This window comes from Malaclemys terrapin, chromosome 10 (assembly GCF_027887155.1).
Source record: "Malaclemys terrapin pileata isolate rMalTer1 chromosome 10, rMalTer1.hap1, whole genome shotgun sequence".
Taxonomy (NCBI): domain Eukaryota; kingdom Metazoa; phylum Chordata; order Testudines; family Emydidae; genus Malaclemys; species Malaclemys terrapin.
In genome coordinates this window covers 51,897,055-51,918,057 of record NC_071514.1, presented here as the reverse complement: position 1 = coordinate 51,918,057, position 21,003 = coordinate 51,897,055, and the positions used below count along the sequence as shown (strand labels likewise).

Here is a 21,003-nt window from a genome sequence, read left to right as displayed (position 1 = left end):
AAAAGTTGTCTCTTTTTTTAAATCTATTTTTGTTATGGGGGGGAAAGGACCTGTTGGATCTTTTGGGTGCTTTTTTATGTTGCGCTGAAAAGGGCCACAGCCCAACTGTTTGCACTTTGCAGGTCCCCTTTACCAGGCCAAACGCCCTGTTACAATTTGACCGATTGTGTTGCAATAATCACAACAATGTGGAGAGAGGCTTGGGTTGGGAAAGTGGATGGGGGGAACAGAGGAGGAGCAAAGAAGGGTAGAAGAGGGGGGAAATGCAAAGTTTTCATTTCTTATCTACAGGAGGTTTGATATTTCTGTAACTGTAGCAACCCACACAAATCCTGTTAGATTGCTGGCTGGCAAAGATGCAGAGAAGAGCGTAGCAAAACTGCTTAATCTGCTCCTCGTGACTGGAGATTCAAGCATACCTCTGAACTTTCAAACCTGCCAGTGTGTCACAGACAAAACTGAAATGTGGAACTTATGAGTTTTCTTGCACATCATACACCATAATTGACAAATTATGTTTGAAAAGCCTAGTTTAAGAATGTTTTTTCATTGCATGAATTAAATAACCCAACTGAGTAAATAGAAAACTGGAAAAACAAATTCTGTCTTGTGGGTAAGCCGTATACCCACATACAGCAGGGTTTGAACTCAGGACCTTCAGTTCCGCAGCCCAGAGCTCTACTACTTGAGCTAAAAGAATAGTGGTCTTCATGTGAACTGGCCTCCAAAGTGAGACACAAGACACTTTGCCAGTTGGTTACTAGACTGGAGTAGAATATTGGGGTTGACAATTTGTGTATCTTAGTGGGAAGGGTTGTCCAGTTATTAGAGCAGGACATTGGTTGTCAGGATTCTTGGGTTCTATTTCAGGAACGAAGTGTTGTCTAGGAATTAGAAAGGATAACCAAGTGCATAGTTTCAGTATGTTCATTCTGAAATGCATTATGGATGAGACTTGAGCTTGTCATGTTAGACATCTGGGTTTTGCTTCCAGTTCCAGTTTGCCTCTGTCTTTGCAAACAAGGTCAGCTCCCAGACTGCTGGGACTGGGCAGCACAGTATGGGGAGGAGGTGACCAGCCCTCTGTGGAGAAAGAAGTGGTTCGGGACTATTTAGAAAAACTGGATGAGCACAAATCCATGGGGCCGGACGCGCTGCATCCGAGGGTGCTAAAGGAGTTGGCGGATGTGATTGCGGAGCCATTGGCCATCATCTTTGAAAACTCATGGCGATCGGGTGAGGTCCCGGATGACTGGAAAAAGTCTAATGTAGTGCCCATCTTTAAAAAAGGGAAGAAGGAGGATCCAGGGAACTACAGGGCAGTCAGCCTCACCTCAGTCCCTGGAAAAATCATGGAGCAGGTCCTCAAGGAATCAATTATGAAACATTTAGAGGAGAGGAAAGTGATCAGGAACAGTCAGCATGGATTCACCAAGGGGAAGTCGTGCCTGACTAACCTAATTGTCTTCTATGATGAGATAACTGGCTCTGTGGATGAGGGGAAAGCAGTGGATGTGTTCTTCCTTGACTTTAGCAAAGCTTTTGATACGGTCTCCTACAGTATTCTTGCCACCAAGTTAAAGAAGTATGGGCTGGATGAATGGACTGTAAGGTGGATAGAAAGCTGGCTAGATCGTCGGGCTCAACGGTTAGTGATCAATGGCTCCATGTCTAGTTGGCAGCTGGTTTCAAGCAGAGTGCCCCAAGGGTTGGTCCTGGGGCCGGTTTTGTTTAATATCTTTATTAATGATCTGGAGGATGGTGTGGACTGCGCTCTCAGCAAGTTTGCAGATGACACTAAACTGGGAGGCGTGGTAGATACGCTGGAGGGTAGGGATCAGATACAGAGGGACCTAGACAAATTAGAGGATTGGGCCAAAAGAAACCTGATGAGGTTCAACAAGGACAAGTGCAGAGTCCTGCACTTACGGCGGAAGAATCCTATGCCCTGTTACAGACTAGGGACCGAATGGCTAGGTAGCAGTTCTGCAGAAAAGGACCTAGGGGTCACAGTGGACGAGAAGCTGGATATGAGTCAACAGTGTGCTCTTGTTGCCAAGAAGGCTAATGGCATTTTTGGCTGTATAAGTAGGGGCATTGCCAGCAGATCGAGGGACGTGATTGTTCCCCTTTGTGCGACATTGGTGAGGCCTCATCTGGAGTACTGTGTCCAGTTTTGGGCCCCACACTACAAGAAGGATGTGGAAATATTGGAAAGAGTCCAGCGGAGGGCAACAAAAATGATTAGGGGTCTGGAGCACATGACTTATGAGGAGAGGCTGAGGGAACTGGGATTGTTTAGTCTCCAGAAGAGAAGAATGAGGGGGGGATTTGATAGCTGCTTTCAACTACCTGAGGGGGGGTTCCAAAGAGGATGGAGCTTAGCTGTTCTCAGTGGTGGCAAATGACAGAACAAGGAGCAATGGTCTCAAGTTGCAGTGGGGGAGGTCTAGGTTGGATATTAGGAAACGCTATTTCACTAGGATGTTGGTGAAGCACTGGAATGCTTTACCTAGGGAGGTGGTGGAACCTCTTTCCTTGGAGGTTTTTAAGGCCTGGCTTGACAAAGCCATGGCTGGGATGATTTAGTTGGTGTTGGTCCTGCTTTGAGCAGGGGGTTGGACTAGATGACCTCCTGAGGTCCCTTCCAACCCTGATATTCTATGATTCTTCAAAACATGACCTTCTACATTCTCTCCATTAACTTCTTAGTAGAATGGTGGGAATGACAGTTGTCTCCTCCCTGCAGTAAGGAAAGTGAAGCAGTCCTCAAAAGTAAGAGCCTTGAAGTGCAAAGAAACATAAACAGGGCACTGTGGAAGAGGTGAGTCTGTGACTCAGCCTCTTGGCTCCCGGCCTGTTGTGCCCTGCTTTGCACAAAAGGGCATTTGGAGAATCTTTCTCTTCCCTGCCTCCTGATGGAAGGTTTGCCTGGCTTGGCCAGGTTCTGGAACAGGGAGGCTGAGTCACTTGAAATGACTGCAAAATCAGGGACACTAGGGGTTTGACCCAAGGGGTAGAGAGAGGAGAGAGAGTGGGGGAGAGAGTGAGCATGCCCGGCAAGGCTTACTGTATCCTTGCAATACTCAGGTGAGATGGGGAGACAGTGAGTATATTATCATTTGTAATCTCAGGAATATCTTGATTTGGAAGGAATATAGAAAGATCTAGAGCCCTTTTGGTAGCTACCAAGTAGGGCAGCCAGGGGGAGTAACTAAACTTTCTGTCAACCTGAGATAAGACAGAGGTAATTAGTGTGACCTGTGTTAAATTGCCAAAGGAAAAAATGCTAACCAGAAAGTACAAATGTGCATCGTACTAGAGGTGCTGAGAACTGCATTGGCAGCATTGCCCTCGGCCGGCCAATCAATGCAATGTATTTCACAGATGATAAAACAGAATAGATGGTTTTAAATGGTTCAAAATTAGAACAGCAAAAAGTCTGTGAGCTCTTTAGTTCCTCTGAATTATTGATCAAAGAAAGTAAGACGCACTAACTGATGCATGACGTGAAATCTTCTTACAAATAGATGTTGACCCTTCCAACTCCTGGCCCTGTGGTTATTTGTATTACCCTAGTGCCTAGGAGCTCTAGTGATGGAGCTGTGTTTACACTGGCATTGGAACAATGCAGACTCAGTTACTATTGAGCCCTGAAAAACCAAGGTCTGTTGGTAATATTTCGTTAGCCCTCGTGCTCTCTATCAAAGCACTTCTGTTTGTGAAACCCAGCTGCATTTCAGTCAGATGAAATGGAATAAATGTTTCTTAGCACTATAAAATTGTTCAGTGCAGACAAGGCCTCAAAGTTCAGGTTAGTAGAAGAAATTTGCAGTGCAACAACGTGGTTGATAATGATTGCTTTCACCAAGCCCTCTAGGCAGCAGAACCTGGTGTATGTTGTGGTTATGCAGCCATCTGAGTGGATGTGTAATTGTATGGTTATGCCAAACTTGTTCCCCAGAAGCTAAGCTTTTGTGGGATGAGGGGTGTGGGGAGAGAAATCTACATCCTTTAAGGTTGCAGAGAAAACCTTCAAAATGTGAACACTGTAATGATCATGTAGGGCTGCCTGCCTGAGCCTGTATCCAGCCTGTGACAATCACTCAGAGCTGTGAATTCTCCTGTTGACCTGAAGCCTAAAGCCCACCACTTTAAAATGTGATTTAACTATTTCACTGCTGCACACTTTAGCAGAAACATCAAGCTAGTGTCCTCCTTTCATGGCTGGGAATGTGGGGGAAGGGTGCAGTAGCACTTAGTGATTCTAGTTAGGATTGAGGAATTCAAGCCCTTGGTCCCTTCCTCTTCAAATTTGTCATCTTTGACCCTTTCCCAAAATGGAGAGACAAACTAAGAAGTGTCCCCTTATCAGAATCCAAAGTTTTTACTGTATCCAGGAAACAAAAAATGCCCCTCCAAGGTGCCCAAAGCCTCATCTGCCACTGCCAAGCTGTCCAAAGCTCCCACTTCTCAGTGACAACCTGTAAGTGTAGATACGCATTTAAAATGCCTACATCCGTGGCACTCAAACAGTGAAAAGTTGAGAACTTCATTGCTATTCAGCTTAATTAATAAATAAAACCAAAGAGGTATTGACCGAATGGAGGGGAACGGAACTGTGCAGGGGAAATGGCTGGGGCAGTGCTGCATAATTCCCGTGTCTCTGCCACTTGTTAAAATAAGATTTGTATTATTTAAATTGCAGTAGCAGCCAAAGGCCCCCAGTAGGATCTGATGCCTCGTCCTGCTGGGAGCTGTACAAATGTGTATATACAGGTAGTCCTAGCCAGGAGACGCTTACAACTAAAATTCTGTACATTTTCTATCCTCTCTGGGCTATTCTGCCTAGTGGGAATGGAGAATCAGGAGGGTGCAGATAATTCTTGGAGTCCATGTCTTAGAGGGCCCTGGCCTCAGCCTTTAGTGATTTCAAGCTAGTTTTTTAAGTTGTATCGTTTCCTTCCTCCTCCAAATATTGCGCCTTCTGTTCATCCACTGATCCAGCTGCACCCATGCAAGGAACCAACTAGGGGCAGAGCTTTTCTTGACCTGCTGCTCACAAACAGGGAAGAATTAGTAGGGGAAGCAAAAGTGGATGGGAACCTGGGAGGCAGTGACCATGAGATGGTCAAGTTCAGAATCCTGACACAAGGAAGAAAGGAGAGCAGCAGAATACAGACCTTGGACTTCAGAAAAGCAGACTTTGACTCCCTCAGGGAACAGATGGGCAGGATCCCCTGGGAGAATAACATGAAGGGCAAAGGGGTCCAGGAGAGCTGGCTGTATTTTAAAGAATCCTTATTGTGGTTGCAGGAACAAACCATCCCAATGTGTAGAAAGAATAGTAAATATGGCAGGCGACCAGCTTGGCTAAACAGTGAAATCCTTGCTGATCTTAAACGCAAAAAAGAAGCTTACAAGAAGTGGAAGATTGGACAAATGACCAGGGAGGAGTATAAAAATATTGCTCAGGCATGCAGGAGTGAAATCAGGAAGGCCAAATCACACTTGGAGTTGCAGCTAGCAAGAGATGTTAAGAGTAACAAGAAGGGTTTCTTCAGGTATGTTAGCAACAAGAAGAAAGTCAAGGAAAGTGTGGGCCCCTTACTGAATGAGGGAGGCAACCTAGTGACCGAGGATGTGGAAAAAGCTAATGTACTCAATGATTTTTTTGCCTCTGTCTTCACGAACAAGGTCAGCTCCCAGACTGCTGCACTAGGCAGCACAGTATGGGGAGAAGGTGACCAGCCCTCTGTGGAGAAAGAAGTGGTTCAGGACTATTTAGAAAAACTGGATGTGCACAAGTCCATGGGGCCGAATGTGCTGCATTCGAGGGTGCTAAAGGAGTTGGCGGATGAGATTGCAGAGCCATTAGCCATTATTTTTGAAAACTCATGGCGATCGGGGGAGGTCCCGGATGACTGGAAAAAGGCTAATGTAGTGCCCATCTTTAAAAAAGGGAAGGAGGAGGATCCGGGGATCTACAGGCCAGTCAGCCTCACCTCAGTCCCTGGAAAAATCATGAAGCAGGTCCTCAAGGAATCAATTGTGAAACATTTAGAGGAGAGGAAAGTGATCAGGAACAGTCAGCATGGATTCACCAAGGGGAAGTCGTGCCTGACTAACCTAATTGCCTTCTATGATGAGATAACTGGCTCTGTGGATGAGGGGAAAGCAGTGGATGTGTTCTTCTTGACTTTAGCAAAGCTTTTGATACGGTCTCCCACAGTATTCTTGCCATCAAGTTAAAGAAGTATGGGCTGGATGAATGGACTATAAGGTGGATAGAAAGTTGGCTAGATCGTCGGACTCAACGGGTAGTGATCAATGGCTCCATGTCTAGTTGGCAGCCGGTTTCGAGCGGAGTGCCCCAGGGGTCGGTCCTGGGATCGGTTTTGTTTAATGTCTTTATTAATGATCTGGAGGATGGTGTGGACTGCACTCTCAGCAAGTTTGCAGATGACACTAAACTGGGAGGCGTGGTAGATACACTAGAGGGTAGGGATCGGATACAGAGGGACCTAGACAAATTAGAGGATTGGGCAAAAAAAAACCTGATGAGGTTCAACAAGGACAAGTGCAGAGTCCTGCACTTAGGACGGAAGAATCCCATGCACTGCTACAGACTAGGGACCGAATGGCTAGGTAGCAGTTCTGCAGAAAAGGACCTAGGGGTCACAGTGGACGAGAAGCTGGATATGAGTCAACAGTGTGCTCTTGTTGCCAAGAAGGCTAACGGCATTTTGGGCTGTATAAGTAGGGGCATTGCCAGCAGATCGAGGAATGTGATTGTCCCCTTTTATTCGACATTGGTGAGGCCTCATCTGGAGCACTGTGTCCAGGTCTAGGTTGGATATCAGGAAAAACTTTTTCACTAGGAGGGTGGTGAAGCACTGGAATGCGTTACCTGGGGAGGTGGTGGAATCTCCTTCCTTAGAGTTTTTTTAGGCCCGGCTTGACAAAGCCCTGGCTGGGATGATTTAGTTGGGAATTGGTCCTGCTTTGAGCAGGGGGTTGGACTAGATGACCTCCTGAGGTCCCTTCCAACCCTGATATTCTATGATTGGTGGTCTCTGCCCTGGGAAAGAGGAGCACAAGCTACTTGGAGATCTAAACAACTGTTGGGCTATGTAGATTGTTTATAAACCAGGCTGGACAATGCTCAGGATATCCCCTGGTGCAATGCCAATGAGTTAGAGGTTTTAGAGACCCCTGGCCAACGCAGCGCAACTGGACCTGAGGCTAACCTCTCCACACCTGGTGGAAATCATGCCATCCTCACACTATGAATTTAAAGCACCCATAGCTCTAGTCTGCTTCTTTCAATAAGATAAATATATTTTAGTCTGTTTCTCATAGGAGTAAGTTCACAAGATATTACTAGTCCTTCTTTTGCATGAAGTATCAGGGAGTGTTGGTATCCTGGGAGGTGGGAGTCTTATTTGAGAGAGAGAGAGAGAGAGAGAGAGAGAGAATTTGACTGTCTCTCTCTTTCTGATCCGTGCTTAGCTCTGCACTTTTTGAATGATTCCAGTAAGCCATTTCCTGTCAACGAGGCAAAGATTTGAGAGACCTGCCATAGTTATCACCTGCAGTGTGAGAGAGGTTCTATACACGAAGGCTGATGTTGCAAGCAGCGTCTACATCATGTACAGGAATTTGCTTTAAAAATAATGAAATCTGATCACAGAGGCAGTTCAGATATTTATCTAGGAATTCTGCTGGGGCAGAAATTTTCTCTGAGATGTAGTCTCTTCTAACTGCAGGCTTACTTATGGTCTAAATACTACTGGTGTTGGCAGCAGGGTGGGTTTGTTATAACACTTTAAAATCAGAGTATATGGCTATATGAAGGAGTTGGTGTTGTAAGACCCTTTTTTCAAAGAGGTGTTATCCTGAATTACCTTTTGGCTTTTAGACTCAACTTTAATCCTTTTTTTTAATGTATCTATTTTTTTGGAAATCTTTTCCTTACTTTAGGGCACAGAACTAGAAGTCAGATCTGCATCTAATCCTGTCTCTACCACAGACTTTAGGAAACCCACTTAGGGTATGTCTAAACTGCAATTAAAAATCCACAGCACCAAGTCTCGGAGCCCAGGCCAGCTGACTCAGGCTAGTGGGGCTCTGGTTGCAGTGCTAAAAATAGCAATGTAGACATTTGGGCTTGGGCTGAAGAACGGCTCTGAGACCCTGCCCCCTTGTGGGGTCTCAGAACCCAGCTCCAGCCCAGTCCCCAAATGTCTTCAGTACAACTTTATTATAACCCCACAGCCCAAGCCTGCTGACCTGGGCCAGCCACAGCCAAGCCATGGATCTTTTATTGCAGTGTAGTCGTATTCTCTATTGCTGTAGCTTGAATTTCCCTAATCTAAGGAGGAGGAACACCACTCCTCTGGCAAGGATAAATTGATGTTTATAAACATGTTGCTCTCTTGCGTGGCAGGCGCTATACCCAGACCCGTCCAAACTTCCTCATTTTACAACGGCTTTTTAACCCCTTGCAGTGGCCATTTTGTTATCCATCGTCTTACATCTCCTTTATCCGTGAAGCTAGACTATCTACAATCTACTTAATAAACTAAGGTGACAATATTCAAGGTGTTCTTGGGTAAAATGCCAGTTCGGGTATGTCTACACTACCAAAAAAACACCTTGGGCCATGAATCCTAGAGCCCAGATCAACTGACTTGGGCTCATGTTACGGGGGCTAAAAATAATAATAAAAATGCTCCCACTCTGGCTGGAGTGTGGGCTCTGAGACCCATCCCCCTTGCCATGTTTCACAGCCTGGTTCCAGCCCGAATAACAGCATCAATCCTTTCTATTTTTAGCCCATAGTGCAAGTCCGAGTTAGTTGACCCGAGATCTGAGACTTGCTGCCGAGCGATGTATGTATCTGGTGTAGACATGCACCTAAGGCCTTGTCTATTTTATGCTTATTGACCAATGGTGGAACAAGCGGAAAGTATAGCATAGATAAAACTTAGGAGGGCTCTGGGTGTTTTCACTATCAGGTCCTCTAACCTTGCTCTGAACAAATTGTGACATGTCCGTAAAGTTGTCTGAGCCTTATCTACACCCCAGCTCCTGCTGGAATTACGTAATGGAGCTGCACTTGTTAGGAATTATAGGTCTGAAAATCCTAGTCTAGACATAGCCATTGACAGCTAGCTGTCAACCAGCTGTGAAACACGGATACTTTCTGATAAAAAAAGTTAGCTGCTTGGGCCCCATGCCCATGAAAACTCCTAGAAGACAATGGCCACTCCAATTGCCTGGACATTTGGCACCTAGCAACAAATGACCATGGATGGCCCACCCTCCTTAGGAAGCCAACTGGGTATGATCAGCTGGGGAGCGAAGGGCTGGGGAATGGCCAGGTGGGGTTGTTAAGTGTGGGCTGCTGAAGGCAGGAGAGAAGATTCTGGACTGGGCTTAAGGAGGGGTCAGAGGGCTCTGGACTGACCCAAATGGACTGTTATAACTAGGGATGTAAGAGTTCAATCAGTTAACCGGTTAACCGATAAGTTTGATGCTTATTGGTTTCTGTTAATGGTTAAACTCCACCCCGGGTCCTGCCGGGCTGCTGGCCCCGTGCGCCCAGGGTCCTTCACGGCAGCAGCGGGGATCCCCGGATGTGTTGGGATGCCAGGTGGCAGACGAGACCCCGGGCACACCGTGGGGCTGGCAGCAGCAGGGACCCTGGGCATGCCACAGGGCCAGCAGCGCCCCCTATCCCCCACACCCGTAGTTCACCAGGTAAATGTTTAAGCATGTAACCAATAGAATTTTAATTGGTTTCACGGTTACTAGTTTTTAAACGTTATTTATATCCCTAGTTCTAACTTTCTGTTCTCTATGGTAAGTAAGGACTTTCTACGCTGTGTTCCAGACATCTAATAAACCCTCCTGCTTTTACAATGCTGGCTGAGAGTCACTCCAGATCAAGGAAGTTGGTGTGTATTGTTCCCTTTGGGTGTGCAAGTCTCCCACAGGTGTCCATTCCATCAGCTCGCTGCAGGGAGCTGATGGAATGAAGCAGGGGTACTGAAGTTTCCAAGGTTTGGGCCCAATAGGCAGTGAAGCCAAGTGCCTTGCCCCCGTGAAACAGTGTTGTGCAATTTCCACTTTTCAATTTCTTGGCTTTCAGGAAATCTCGTGGATTTTAAAAACAACTACATTGTGCAATTTCCCACCTGAAGAATACTCCATATATTTATAATCTTAATTCCAGTTTAACAAAGGATTTTTGTTTAGTTTACTCCCACCACTCCTGAAATATATTGTTGTTTTTACACTGTGGATTTAGACTGTCAATTAATGGTTTCCTAGAGTATTTGTGTAATTCCTCTGAAGGTGTATAAATGCTTAATTTTCTCTGGTAGCAACAGTGATTTTGTATCTCTGCAAAAAGATAGATAGATAGTTAAAAACAAAGATCCCCAATAGAAAACAAATATCATATATAAAAGAACCTCTCTCTTCATCCCAGCAGAGTGAACAGAAGCCTATCTTGTTTTAACTGAAGGAAATGTAAATTCCTATTTAATTTTTTTTGTAGTATAAATAATTGCTGAATTTGGAATCTCCTGAGTGGCTGGAGGCTTCTGAAAGATACTTTTTTCTGTTTGGCCAAGTGACTAGCTCTCTGGGTAATGCCAAAGTCCTGTATGCCATCTTCACGTACCTTTGTTCACTCTGCAAAGACAGTAATTGTGAAATCCAGTAAATCATACTTACTTAGGTGTCTCATGTTCATAAAGGCTTGCGTAGACATAGAAATTGCACTGACTTAACTAAATCCAGTTTCTAAATTTAATTGTTACATTGATGCAAGCCCTTTGTTTGGATCCTTAAATCAGTTTCAATGGGTAATATAGATTTTTAGTTTTGTTTGTTACAAAATTGCCCAACATAGATGATGATATTCCTTAAAGAAAAAGGAAGGAGGGGAAATAAAGGAAAATAATGGTTTTTAAAAATATGTGCCTCTTTTTCATAGATGACAGTGCAGCGGGAGTGCTTTGCTGCCTGCCAAAGAGTCCTTGATCTGGGAGTTTGTCAGGGTGTTATCTTGCGCAAAACAGGATGCAAAGAATTTAGAAAACAAACTTCAGACCTTAGGAAACGAGATGGAATTATTATCTTCAACTCTGAATACAATGGATGGGAAGCTAGAAAAGCTGGGTCCCAGTGCACCACTTGGAACTAACCAAGGACGCTGGGAGTAGTTAGCATCAACAAGGCTGCAACTCTGGGTGGGTCAAGCAGCTTGTTTAAGGGAGTAGCCACCTCCACAGAGGTTGGACCTTCAAGAGCTGATGACATTTTTGATGAGCAAGACAGTGGTAATGGATGCAAAAGTCAGAATCATTTCTGGTGGCAGCTGAGTTAGAGAAAAACTCAGGATTTCCCTGTCATTTCAGAGAGAGCTCTGAGAGTGCCATGAGTAAAAATGTCATAGAAGGGATCTCATCATCCCTCCCATTTCCAGCAAAGCTCTGGGTAACCCATGACCTGAGATTTTTTTTCTGTTCTTGGGTAGAGCCTTGGTGAAGAGGTTCCTGGAAGAAGGTCCAGGAGGTGAATAAACATATGAAGAGAGTCTAGTAGAGAACTTCTCTAAGAAGGTGAATGCCATTGTGACAATTGGAGATGTTCTTTATAAATAATTGTAACCCCAAATGTGTGAAAGAACTGGGTAAGCTTCACTTTGGATGGAAGAAGGAACATTTAGACAAAATAAATGCTGCATCTCGGCAGGTGGTGACCCTTGTGGTCGCTTCTAAACCTAGGTTCTATGATTTAGTTTAAACACTTCCCTTTTGGTGCTTGCTTAGTAGAGTAGTGTTTGTTTATTCCTTCATTCGTTCTTGGAGGGCCAAAATCAAATCTGGGCATGAATGTTTTTGAATGTGGCTGCTTTGAAGACCTTGCACATTAGAGAGAAATTTTCAAAGGCACAAAGGGCAGCGTGGCACCAGTCTGCAGATTTTTGAAAAGGTGTCTTTGTAGTTCTCTCCACTGTGTTTCTGTTTGTGTGGGCGAGTTCTTTAGGAAGAATTATGGCTTGCAGGTTGTTCTCATCAAAGTCAACCAGGATTTTATTCGCCTCACCACTGGCTATACAAACAATCTGTTCTTCAATATTAAAAATATTAAAAATAGATGGATGTGTGCTACCAGAGGCTTGGTAGCTAAATAGGCTAAGAAGGCTAAATACTATTTCTGTCATTATTAGTACTGACCACTGTATGGAGGGGTGTGTAGTTTTCCCATCTCCCACCCTCAAGTTGCTCACAATTTAATGTAAAAAAACACTTACACATGTAGCTTTTAAAAATTACAATGTGTTCCTTTGAAATATACCTAACACCTTTCCTCCCGAAGTCCTGATGACAAACAGCTGCAGAATACCATAGCCCTCAGCATGGAGGGGTGGGTATGGCAGTGGGCTCATTTGAAGTGGTTTATACCCTGTGTCAAGCCAGAAAGCCAAGAGAAATGTCAAGAAATGGTTTAAAAAGAGAAACTTCTGGTTTGGGAATTCTGCGCCATCAAACCTTATATTTTCAGAGATATCCTGATCTGAGATTAAGGGGCCTTAATGTGTTTCAATAATGAGGGCTCTAGGAAACCTGGAGATACAGTACCTAAGCACTTCCCAGGTAGAATAATTGTTGGAGAGAGGTTCCTAATGAGCTTTGAGGCTTGTGCTGCCCTTCCTTGTTAGAAGGGCATAAAGGAAAAAATTCCCCTTCTATTTAAATTTTTGTTTTAACTTTAAAAAAATTATTAGGTATCACAGGTGATGTAAGAAACATCCCTTCTATCTGTCACTTTCCCTTGCAGCACGGGGCCTGGGTCACTTGCTGGTTTGAACTAGAGTAAATGGTGGAGTCTCTAACTTGAGGTCTTTAAATCATGATTTGAGGACTTCAATAACTCAGCCAGATGTTAGGGGTCTATTACATGGGTGAGGTTCTGGGTCCTGCAATGTGCAGGAGGTCAGATTAGATGATCACAATATTCCCTGACCATCTGAGAAGATGATCTAGAGAAATGAGAAATAAATCATGTCATTAGGTCTGCATAAACCCATTTACTTTTGTTTCAGTCATAAAATTTTGGTTCTTTAACAACAGCTTATGGTAATAATCAACCAAAAAAAAATTTACTTTGCCAAAAATTCATAAGGGTACAAGCCTCATTCATCTTACTATTTATAGGCCTAGGATAGTGAATTTCAGTGTCTGATTTTTTTTTTCCAGTTCTGTGTCCTTTTATAACAAGAGTCCTGTGACAGCTTTAAGACTAACAGATGTATAGCCTTAAAGGTGCCACAGGACTCTCTGCTGCTTTTTACAGATCCAGACTAACACGGCTACCCCTCTGATACTTTGTTATAAAGTAATATTCCTAAAGTCTTGTGAGAGAGAAGTCATCTGGGAATGGATGTGCCCCAGATCAATTATAGAGTGCTTTAAAACAGTGAGTGAGGCAGATGTGCTCTTCCTTTCAATATAAAAACAAAATCTCAATATGGAATGTCATGTGCTGGGAAGAAAGAAATTTCATGCACCTTGAATCAAGTCTTTGTTTAGTGGCTTTTTTAAGGGGGAAGGAGGGGAATAATTTTTGAAAGTCATATGAATCAAACTATCTGTAAAATGGCAGGGAAAAATGCATTAGCTCACACATTTGTTATCAGAGAGGTTGGTAGGTCAAGAACAAAAGGAACTTTGTTTAGAGACCTGAGGTTAGTCTGTTAAAACCAGCACGAATACTTCCTGAACTTTGCTTCCCTCCTCCCTGTCAGAAATAGCTGGGAGTTACCAATGTGTAGCTGGAGGTGAATTTTCCTTTAGAGAGGCAGCGATATGTGCTCACCTGAGGGCCTGGCATTTAACTCAAAGGAGAAACTAACTGGACTGCAAAACTGGAAAGAGAGAAATCCATGTTAGTTCACGGAGATCAAAATTTCTGTCCAATCTGGAACGTCTCAGTGCTGCAGGTAAGAAGTTTAATGACACGGCAATGAAGAGAAGTTCAGTCTTTACCCTGCCGAGAGTTCTGATTGATTTTTTTTTTTTTCATCGAGTCCACTGAATATCTAATTTAGTTAGAAAGTATCTCTTCTCCCTGCCATCTGTGGTGCTCTGTGTGTCTGCAGATTTTTGAAAGGTGTCTGTAGTTGTCTCCATTGTGTTCCTGTTTATGGTGCGGGAGTTCTTTCAGGAAGAATTATGGCTTGCTGGTTATTCTGCAGCACTGAAGATGGTTTCTGTGAGAAATTGGTAACTGCTTTTCGGAGAGTCCTTTGTTTAAATATTAACTGGATAAATATGGTACAAATTCTGCCTAACTTAAAACAGCCTGTATATGTCTGTAATAAAGTTAGGTTTAAAAAGCTAGAATCTATGAACTTTCAAAAAGCATTGTAACTTGTAACAGCTGTATCCTGCAAGGTGGATAATTGTCAAGATCCCAGGTGGAGTGTTAGAATCGCAGGTTCCTACAAAAAACTGGATGTTGCCCAAATACATAGGAATAATCAGGTATTGCCACACCTGAGAGCTCACAGTCCGACAGCTGGTGACCCGCTGTACGGAAATGCTAAGCGATTTAATAGTTCTCTGTCTCAAGGCATATATTTGCATGCTGGCACTGGAAGATCATACCACTTGCAAACTGTTTCAGGAGTTCTCTTTTTTAACAGGGTCATGGTTTTGGAAGTTGTTTAATTTTTAGCAGCACTGATTAGTGTTATGCTGTAGAGCACCATTCACCTGTTGTGGACAAGCAAGCTGTGCTGGTAGAAAACTCTTTCTTCTAGGCTCAAGCTGTTGTCACAGTGCTGTTGGCCTGCACCATGCAGTGTGGCACTGGAGCCTGCATAGCTGGCTTTGGGTTCACCCAGCGTTGTCTGAAACACCCCTGAACTCTTGATTCCATTATTAAGGTATCATAGGTAGTGTTCGGGCAGAGGAACTGGATGTTCGTTTCCTCAATCCAAAGAGAATGTTTGTGTTGTCGCTTCTGCTTAACTCTGTCTTTTGGTTTGGTTTTGTTGTGGATTTTTTTTGTACAGTTGGTGGGCCTTTACTCCAGAAAGAAGCGTGTTCTTGGTTTGTGCCACCTAACTAATGGGCTTTGTTGGTTCTTGTTGTTAGCCAGCCATCAGAATGGAGATCGTTCTGAAACTGGAAATACCCTTGGCAGGTATTTTGTGTGATTGTAGAACTAGCAAAGGGAGGGGTGATCTCAAATGGCCTCCCATTGTTTTCACTGTGTAATCAATACAGGCATTAATCTAAAAATACACTGTTTACTAGGAAACAAAGATGTTCATAGTTCCTACTTTCTGTGGTCAGGGACAATAGCATTTCAAGTCTGGATTTTAGAATGCATGAGACCAAAGGTCCGTCTAGCCCACTATCCTGTATTCTGACAGTGGCCAATGCCAGGTGCTTCAAAGGGAATGAACAGAACAGGTAATGGTCAAGTGATCCATCTCCGGTTACTCAATACAGATATTTTTTGAGGGTGGGGCAAGAATGACTGCACAGTAATAAAATGGCACCTGCTGGGAATAAGTTTCCTCTGATTACTGCTGTTAATAACATTAGTGCTATTTTACACTACTTGTACCTCCTACTATGGGAGGAACTTAAAATGCTTTACGGACATCAGTGAATTTACACTTTCAACAAAGACATTCTCTCCATTTTACAGATGGGGCAAGTAAAGTTCAGAGAGACCAAATGACTAACCCCTGGTCACACAGGAAGTAATGGCAGATATGAAAATAGCACCCAGGCTCATGGCTTAACCATAAGCTATCTTTCCTCCTGCATTAGATCAGTCTAGCAGATTTTGCTATAGACCATTTTACTTGGTTTTGGTTTTCTGAGGTGCACTGCTTCCTCCTTCACCCCATTCTTTGCCTTATCTTTTATCCATTGCAGAATGTGAATATGTAGTATGGCCTAAAAGAGGGGTTGGGAACCTTCGGCATGAGGTCCATCAGGGTAATCCACTAGTGGGCCGTGAGACATTTTGTTTACGTTGACTGTCCACAGGCACACCCCCTGCCTCCCCCGCAACTCCCAGTGGCCACAGTTCGCCATTTTCGACCAATGGGAGCTGTGGGAAGCGGCGGACAGCACGTCCCTGCGGCCCACACTGCTTCCCGCAGCTCCCATTGGCCAGGAATGGCAAACCACAGCCACTGGGAGCTGTGGGGGGACATGCTTGCGGACGGTCAACGTAAACAAAATGTCTTGCAGCCTGCCAGCGAATTACCCTGATGGGCCATGTGCTGAAGGTTGCTAATCCCTGCCCTAGAATTTTTGCAGTAGGTAAAACTCATTTGCTCTGAATCTTGGGGTACACCCAGCTGAATTCCAGTTATGCTCTTCTCTTGACTGATGGACACAATTTTGGGAGCGCAGATCTGCACAGCAATCTATCTCTCCCCACCCCATCCTAAAAAAGAAACCAAAACAAGACTATAAGATGCATAGAAAGCTGACTAGATCATAGGGCTCAACGGGTAGTGATCAATGGCCCCATGTCTAGTTGGCAGCCGGTATCAAGCGGAGTGCCCCAAGGTTGGTCCTGGGGCTGGTTTTGTTCAATACCTTCATTAATGATCTGGAGGGTGGCGTGGTCTGCCCCCTCAGCAAGTTTGCAGATAACACTAAACTGGGAGGAGTGGTAGATATGCTGGAGGGTAGGGATAGGATACAGAGGGACCTAGACAAATTAGAGGATTGTGCCAAAAGAAATCTGAGGTTCAACAAGGACAAGTGCAGAGTCCTGCACTTAGGACGGAAGAATCCCATGCACTGCTACAGACTAGGGACCGAATGGCTAGGCAGCAGTTCTGCAGAAAAGGACCTAGGGCAGGGGTTCTCAAACTGGAGATCGGGACCCCTGAGGGGGTCGCGAGGTTATTACATTGGGGGTGGCAAGCTGTCAGCCTCCACCCCAAACCGCGTTTTGCCTCCAGCATTTATAATGGTATTAAATATATAAAAAAGTGTTTTTAATTTTAATTTTACAGGGGTCACACTCGGAGACTTTCTATGTGAGAGAGGTCACCAGTACAAAAGTTTGAGAACCACTGACCTAGAGGTTACAGTGGACGAGAAGCTGGATATGAGTCGACAGTGTGCCCTTGTTGCCAAGAAGGCTAACGGCATTTTGGGCTGTGTAAGTAGGGGCATTGCCAGCAGATCGAGGGATGTGATCATTCCCTTCTTTTTGACATTGGTGAGGCCTCATCTGGAGTACTGTGTCCAGTTTTGGGCCCAACACTACAAGAAGGATGTGGAAAAATTGGAAAGAGTCCAGCAGAGGGCAACAAAAATGATTAGGGGGCTGGAGCACATGACTTATAAGGAGAGGCTGAAGACACTGGGATTGTTTAGTCTGCAGGAGAGAAGAATGAGGGGGGATTTGATAGCTGCTTTCAACTACCTGAACGGGGGTTCCAAAGAGGATGGATCTAGACTATCCTCAGTGGTAGCAGATGACAGAACAAGGAGTAATGGTCTCAAATTGCAGTGGGGAGGTTTAGGTTGGATATTAGGAAAAACTTTTTCACTAGGAGGGTGGTGAAGCACTGGAATGAGTTACCTAGGGAGGTGGTAGAATCTCCTTCCTTAGGGGTTTTTAAGGTCAGGCTTGCCAAAACCCTGGCTGGGATGATTTAGTTGGTGTTGGTCCTGCTTTGAGCAGGGGGTTGGACTAGATGACCTCCTGAGGTCCCTTCAAGTCTTGATATTCTATGATTCTAAGAGATCTGCAAGCTTCCAGAGGCCGTATGGCATTCCAAGGGGTAGACATAGCAGAGTTTTATTTTTTTAATTGGATTAAGGTCCCTTTCTATATCACTGGGCCACACCTGTGTGAATGTGTGGTCTTTCTGGCATGAGAAATGCATGTTACTCTTCTCCAGGATACAAATTAGTATGGGGCTTTGCAACAGCTTGAGTACGCTTGAGTACACTTGGGTACATTATCTAGAACTACAGAATAGGAGACATTTTATAAAATAAGGATTCTTTGTACTTACGGTAACTTCATGGCATTAAAGGTACTTTCCAAATGTTACCTAATCCTCCCATACGTCCATACCCTTTTGAATTAAAGGCTAAAGCCCAGTTTTTAAAAGTTATCCTCTGATTTTTGGGTGCCTCAGTATTTTAGTGCCCAGGTTGAGATGACTAGGACCCAACTATTTTCAGAAGTAATGAGGACTTGCAGCTCCCCTTGACTTTAGAGTTGTAGGTGCTCAGCACCTCTGAAAACTACGCCATAAATGTCACAAGTTGAGCATGCAAAACTCGAGGCTACTTTGAAAACTTTTGTCCCTTTGTGTCACCTCTGGCAAGTCACAATGTGTCAGCAGAAATGGGATAAGAATTCTGGTGTTCTTGTGTCGGTGTTCAGTCCACCCAAGGATGCTGCCTCTATAAATAAAATATATGTTCTGAATACAGGCCAATGGGAAACCTTTGTACTCTCCCTTCCAAATTCAAATATCAATCCAATTTTGGAATCTTTTTTTTCTTTCCACTGGATCCATTTGGGTCACCTCCCACCACTATTTACAGCAGCGATGGGCAAATTTTTTGGCTTGAGGGCCACATCAAGGTTCTGAAACCGTACGGAGGGCTAGGTAGGGAAGGCTATGCCTCCCCAAACAGCCTATCCCCCGCCTCCTATCTGCCCCCTGCCACTTCCTGCCCCCTGACTGCCCCCCTCAGAATCTCTGACCCATCCAACCCCTCCTGCTCCCTGTCCCCTGACTGCCCCCTCCCAGGACCCCTGCCACTAACTGCCCCACTCCCTGTCCCCTGACTGCCCTGACTCCTGTCCACACCCCCGCTCCCTGACAGGCCCCCAGGGACTCCCACGCCTATCCAAACTCCCCTGTTCCCCGTCCCCTGACCGCCCCATCCAACTGCCCCCTGTTCCCTGTCCCCTGACCGCTCCGCCCTATCCAACAGCCCCCTGCATCCTGTCCCCTGACTGCCCCCTGGGACTCCCTGCCCCTTATCCAACCCCCCTGCTCCCTGCCTCCTTACCATGCCGCTCAGAGCAGCAGGACTGGCAGCCATGCCACCGCGCTGCCCGGCAGGAGCTCGAAGCCCCACAGTCAAGAGCGCTGGCGGCATGGCGAGCTGAGGCTGCGGGGGAGGGGGAACAGCAGGGGAGGGGCCGGGGGCTAGACTCCCCGGCTGGGAGCTCAAGGGCCAGGGAGGATGGTCCCGCAGGCCATAGTTTGCCCACCTCTGATTTACAGTAACTCATGGAGTTGGATTTTCAGGGGTCTCTTCCCTTGATGTGAATATGTAACTGCTAATATATTGCATCTCATTTTTTCAGAAGAACTGGTGCATTGCTACATCTCCACTATCTTTTTTTGTCAAATAGATGGAATATTGATTATCAACTTGTTCTAAAAATGTCCCATTGTTTTATCCTATCTCCGTGGTTATATTACTGCATTTGTATTACACGTTTCCTCCATTATGTCCTTCGTGTGACAGGACCACTCAACAGCCTGATTCCCAGACCTTGAAAGCTTGCATAATGGCACTCCAGATAAGCAGAGAAATGTAGCCGTGCAGCCATTGCCGTATACTATATGTACAGAATTCTCTAACACGAGCAGCGCTCAAGCTGCAGGGAGCAAAAGATTTTAAAGCCTTTGAATAGGAGATAATTTGACCATGAAATGTGTGAACATGGGGGGAAAAGAAGAGTAGCTCTCTGATACAGGCCATACAGGAATTTTAACAGTATTATATGTTTTATAGAATACCACTAGCATGCCACAGGTTTTAAAAAAAAAAAAAAAAAAAAAAAAAAAAGAAGTGGCAGATAGTGGAATTAACTCCCAAAATTGTAAGGCCTTTCCTTGCCAGAGAGGACTGTCAAAAGTGCCTGGGGCAAAGCTGAGCACTCTCTTCTTGACCTTTTTATAAACACTGAAGGATTTAGCAAGTAAAAGCCAAAGCTGAGACTCCTCCCATGAAAGGAGAAGATATACCCTCCCAGGTAGGGACTGTATGTATAATATATGGGAGGCGTAATCAGTTAATGTGTGTGACGTGCTTAGATCCACAGATGAAAAGTGTGAGGCACTGCTACATATTAGGACAGTGTTTGATAGTTTTACACAATAGATGAATTCCTTGGGAATGCAACACTGCAGAATTGCCCTAGTGTAGGAATGGTCAAAGGTTCAGACTTTGTGCCCATTCAGTGTCTGGCCTGGATTCAACGAGTGCTACAGAGTTCAGCTCCCAAGAGCTCCTCCTCTCCTGAAGTGTGGCATAGGAGGCGCACATCTGAGGAGCAGCTGTGTGTTCCTGGCCTTCTCCACTTTACCTCCTAAAGCAGGAGCACAGCAAAAGTGGAGGCTACTGCCAGAGTCTTAACAGTTGCTCAGATGCTGCTGTCAATGGGAGCTGCTGTTTTGCAGCCTGGGACAGGGGAATACCTCCTTTTGGTCCCTGTGGAACTCCCATGCACTCTACTGATGCTTTGTATGAGGACTGAGTTTGTCCCAAAATATCGGGTTGTAGCAGGAAGGGAAGGCTAATACAGAGAGAACTCTTCCTATTAATGCTGTTCTGTAGCAACTGGTAGGCCTGGACTCAGATAGTGGAAACAGAACAATACATTTGATGATTTGTATGACTACTCTCCCTAATAGCCTGTATTGGTGGGTGCATTATTCCATCTGATTTGCAGCACCAAGATTTTAACTATCCCATACTTGAAGGCATGGAAGTATATATTACTACCACCAAGAATGCCTTTCTCATGGCCTGAAGAAAGCTTGTTCGATTGTGTAAGGCTTCATTTCAAAGGGGATGCTAATTATTCATTGCGCATAAATAAGATTTTGCTGCCTTTTTTTTTTTTTTAAGCCTTCTTATATTTTTTTTAAGCCTTCTTGTATTGCTTTTTAGCCCT

The 21,003-nt window shown here is 44.8% G+C and overlaps 1 protein-coding gene across 2 annotated transcripts in view; it reads left to right on the top strand.

Annotated features, from left to right (window-relative positions):
* The window catches only part of RAB11FIP3 (RAB11 family interacting protein 3), a 182,777-nt gene that overhangs the window by 110,499 nt on the left and 51,275 nt on the right, over positions 1-21,003 (top strand). Inside the window, exon 1 of one of the 2 annotated variants that reach the window (XM_054041484.1) lies at positions 13,800-14,020. The exons of the other annotated variant lie outside the window; for it this stretch is intronic. Coding sequence (XP_053897459.1) covers positions 13,964-14,020 — 57 coding nt within the window. The 5' untranslated portion in view covers positions 13,800-13,963. Of the gene's footprint in view, positions 1-13,799; positions 14,021-21,003 lie in introns of those variants that run through there. 2 annotated transcript variants of the gene reach the window in all.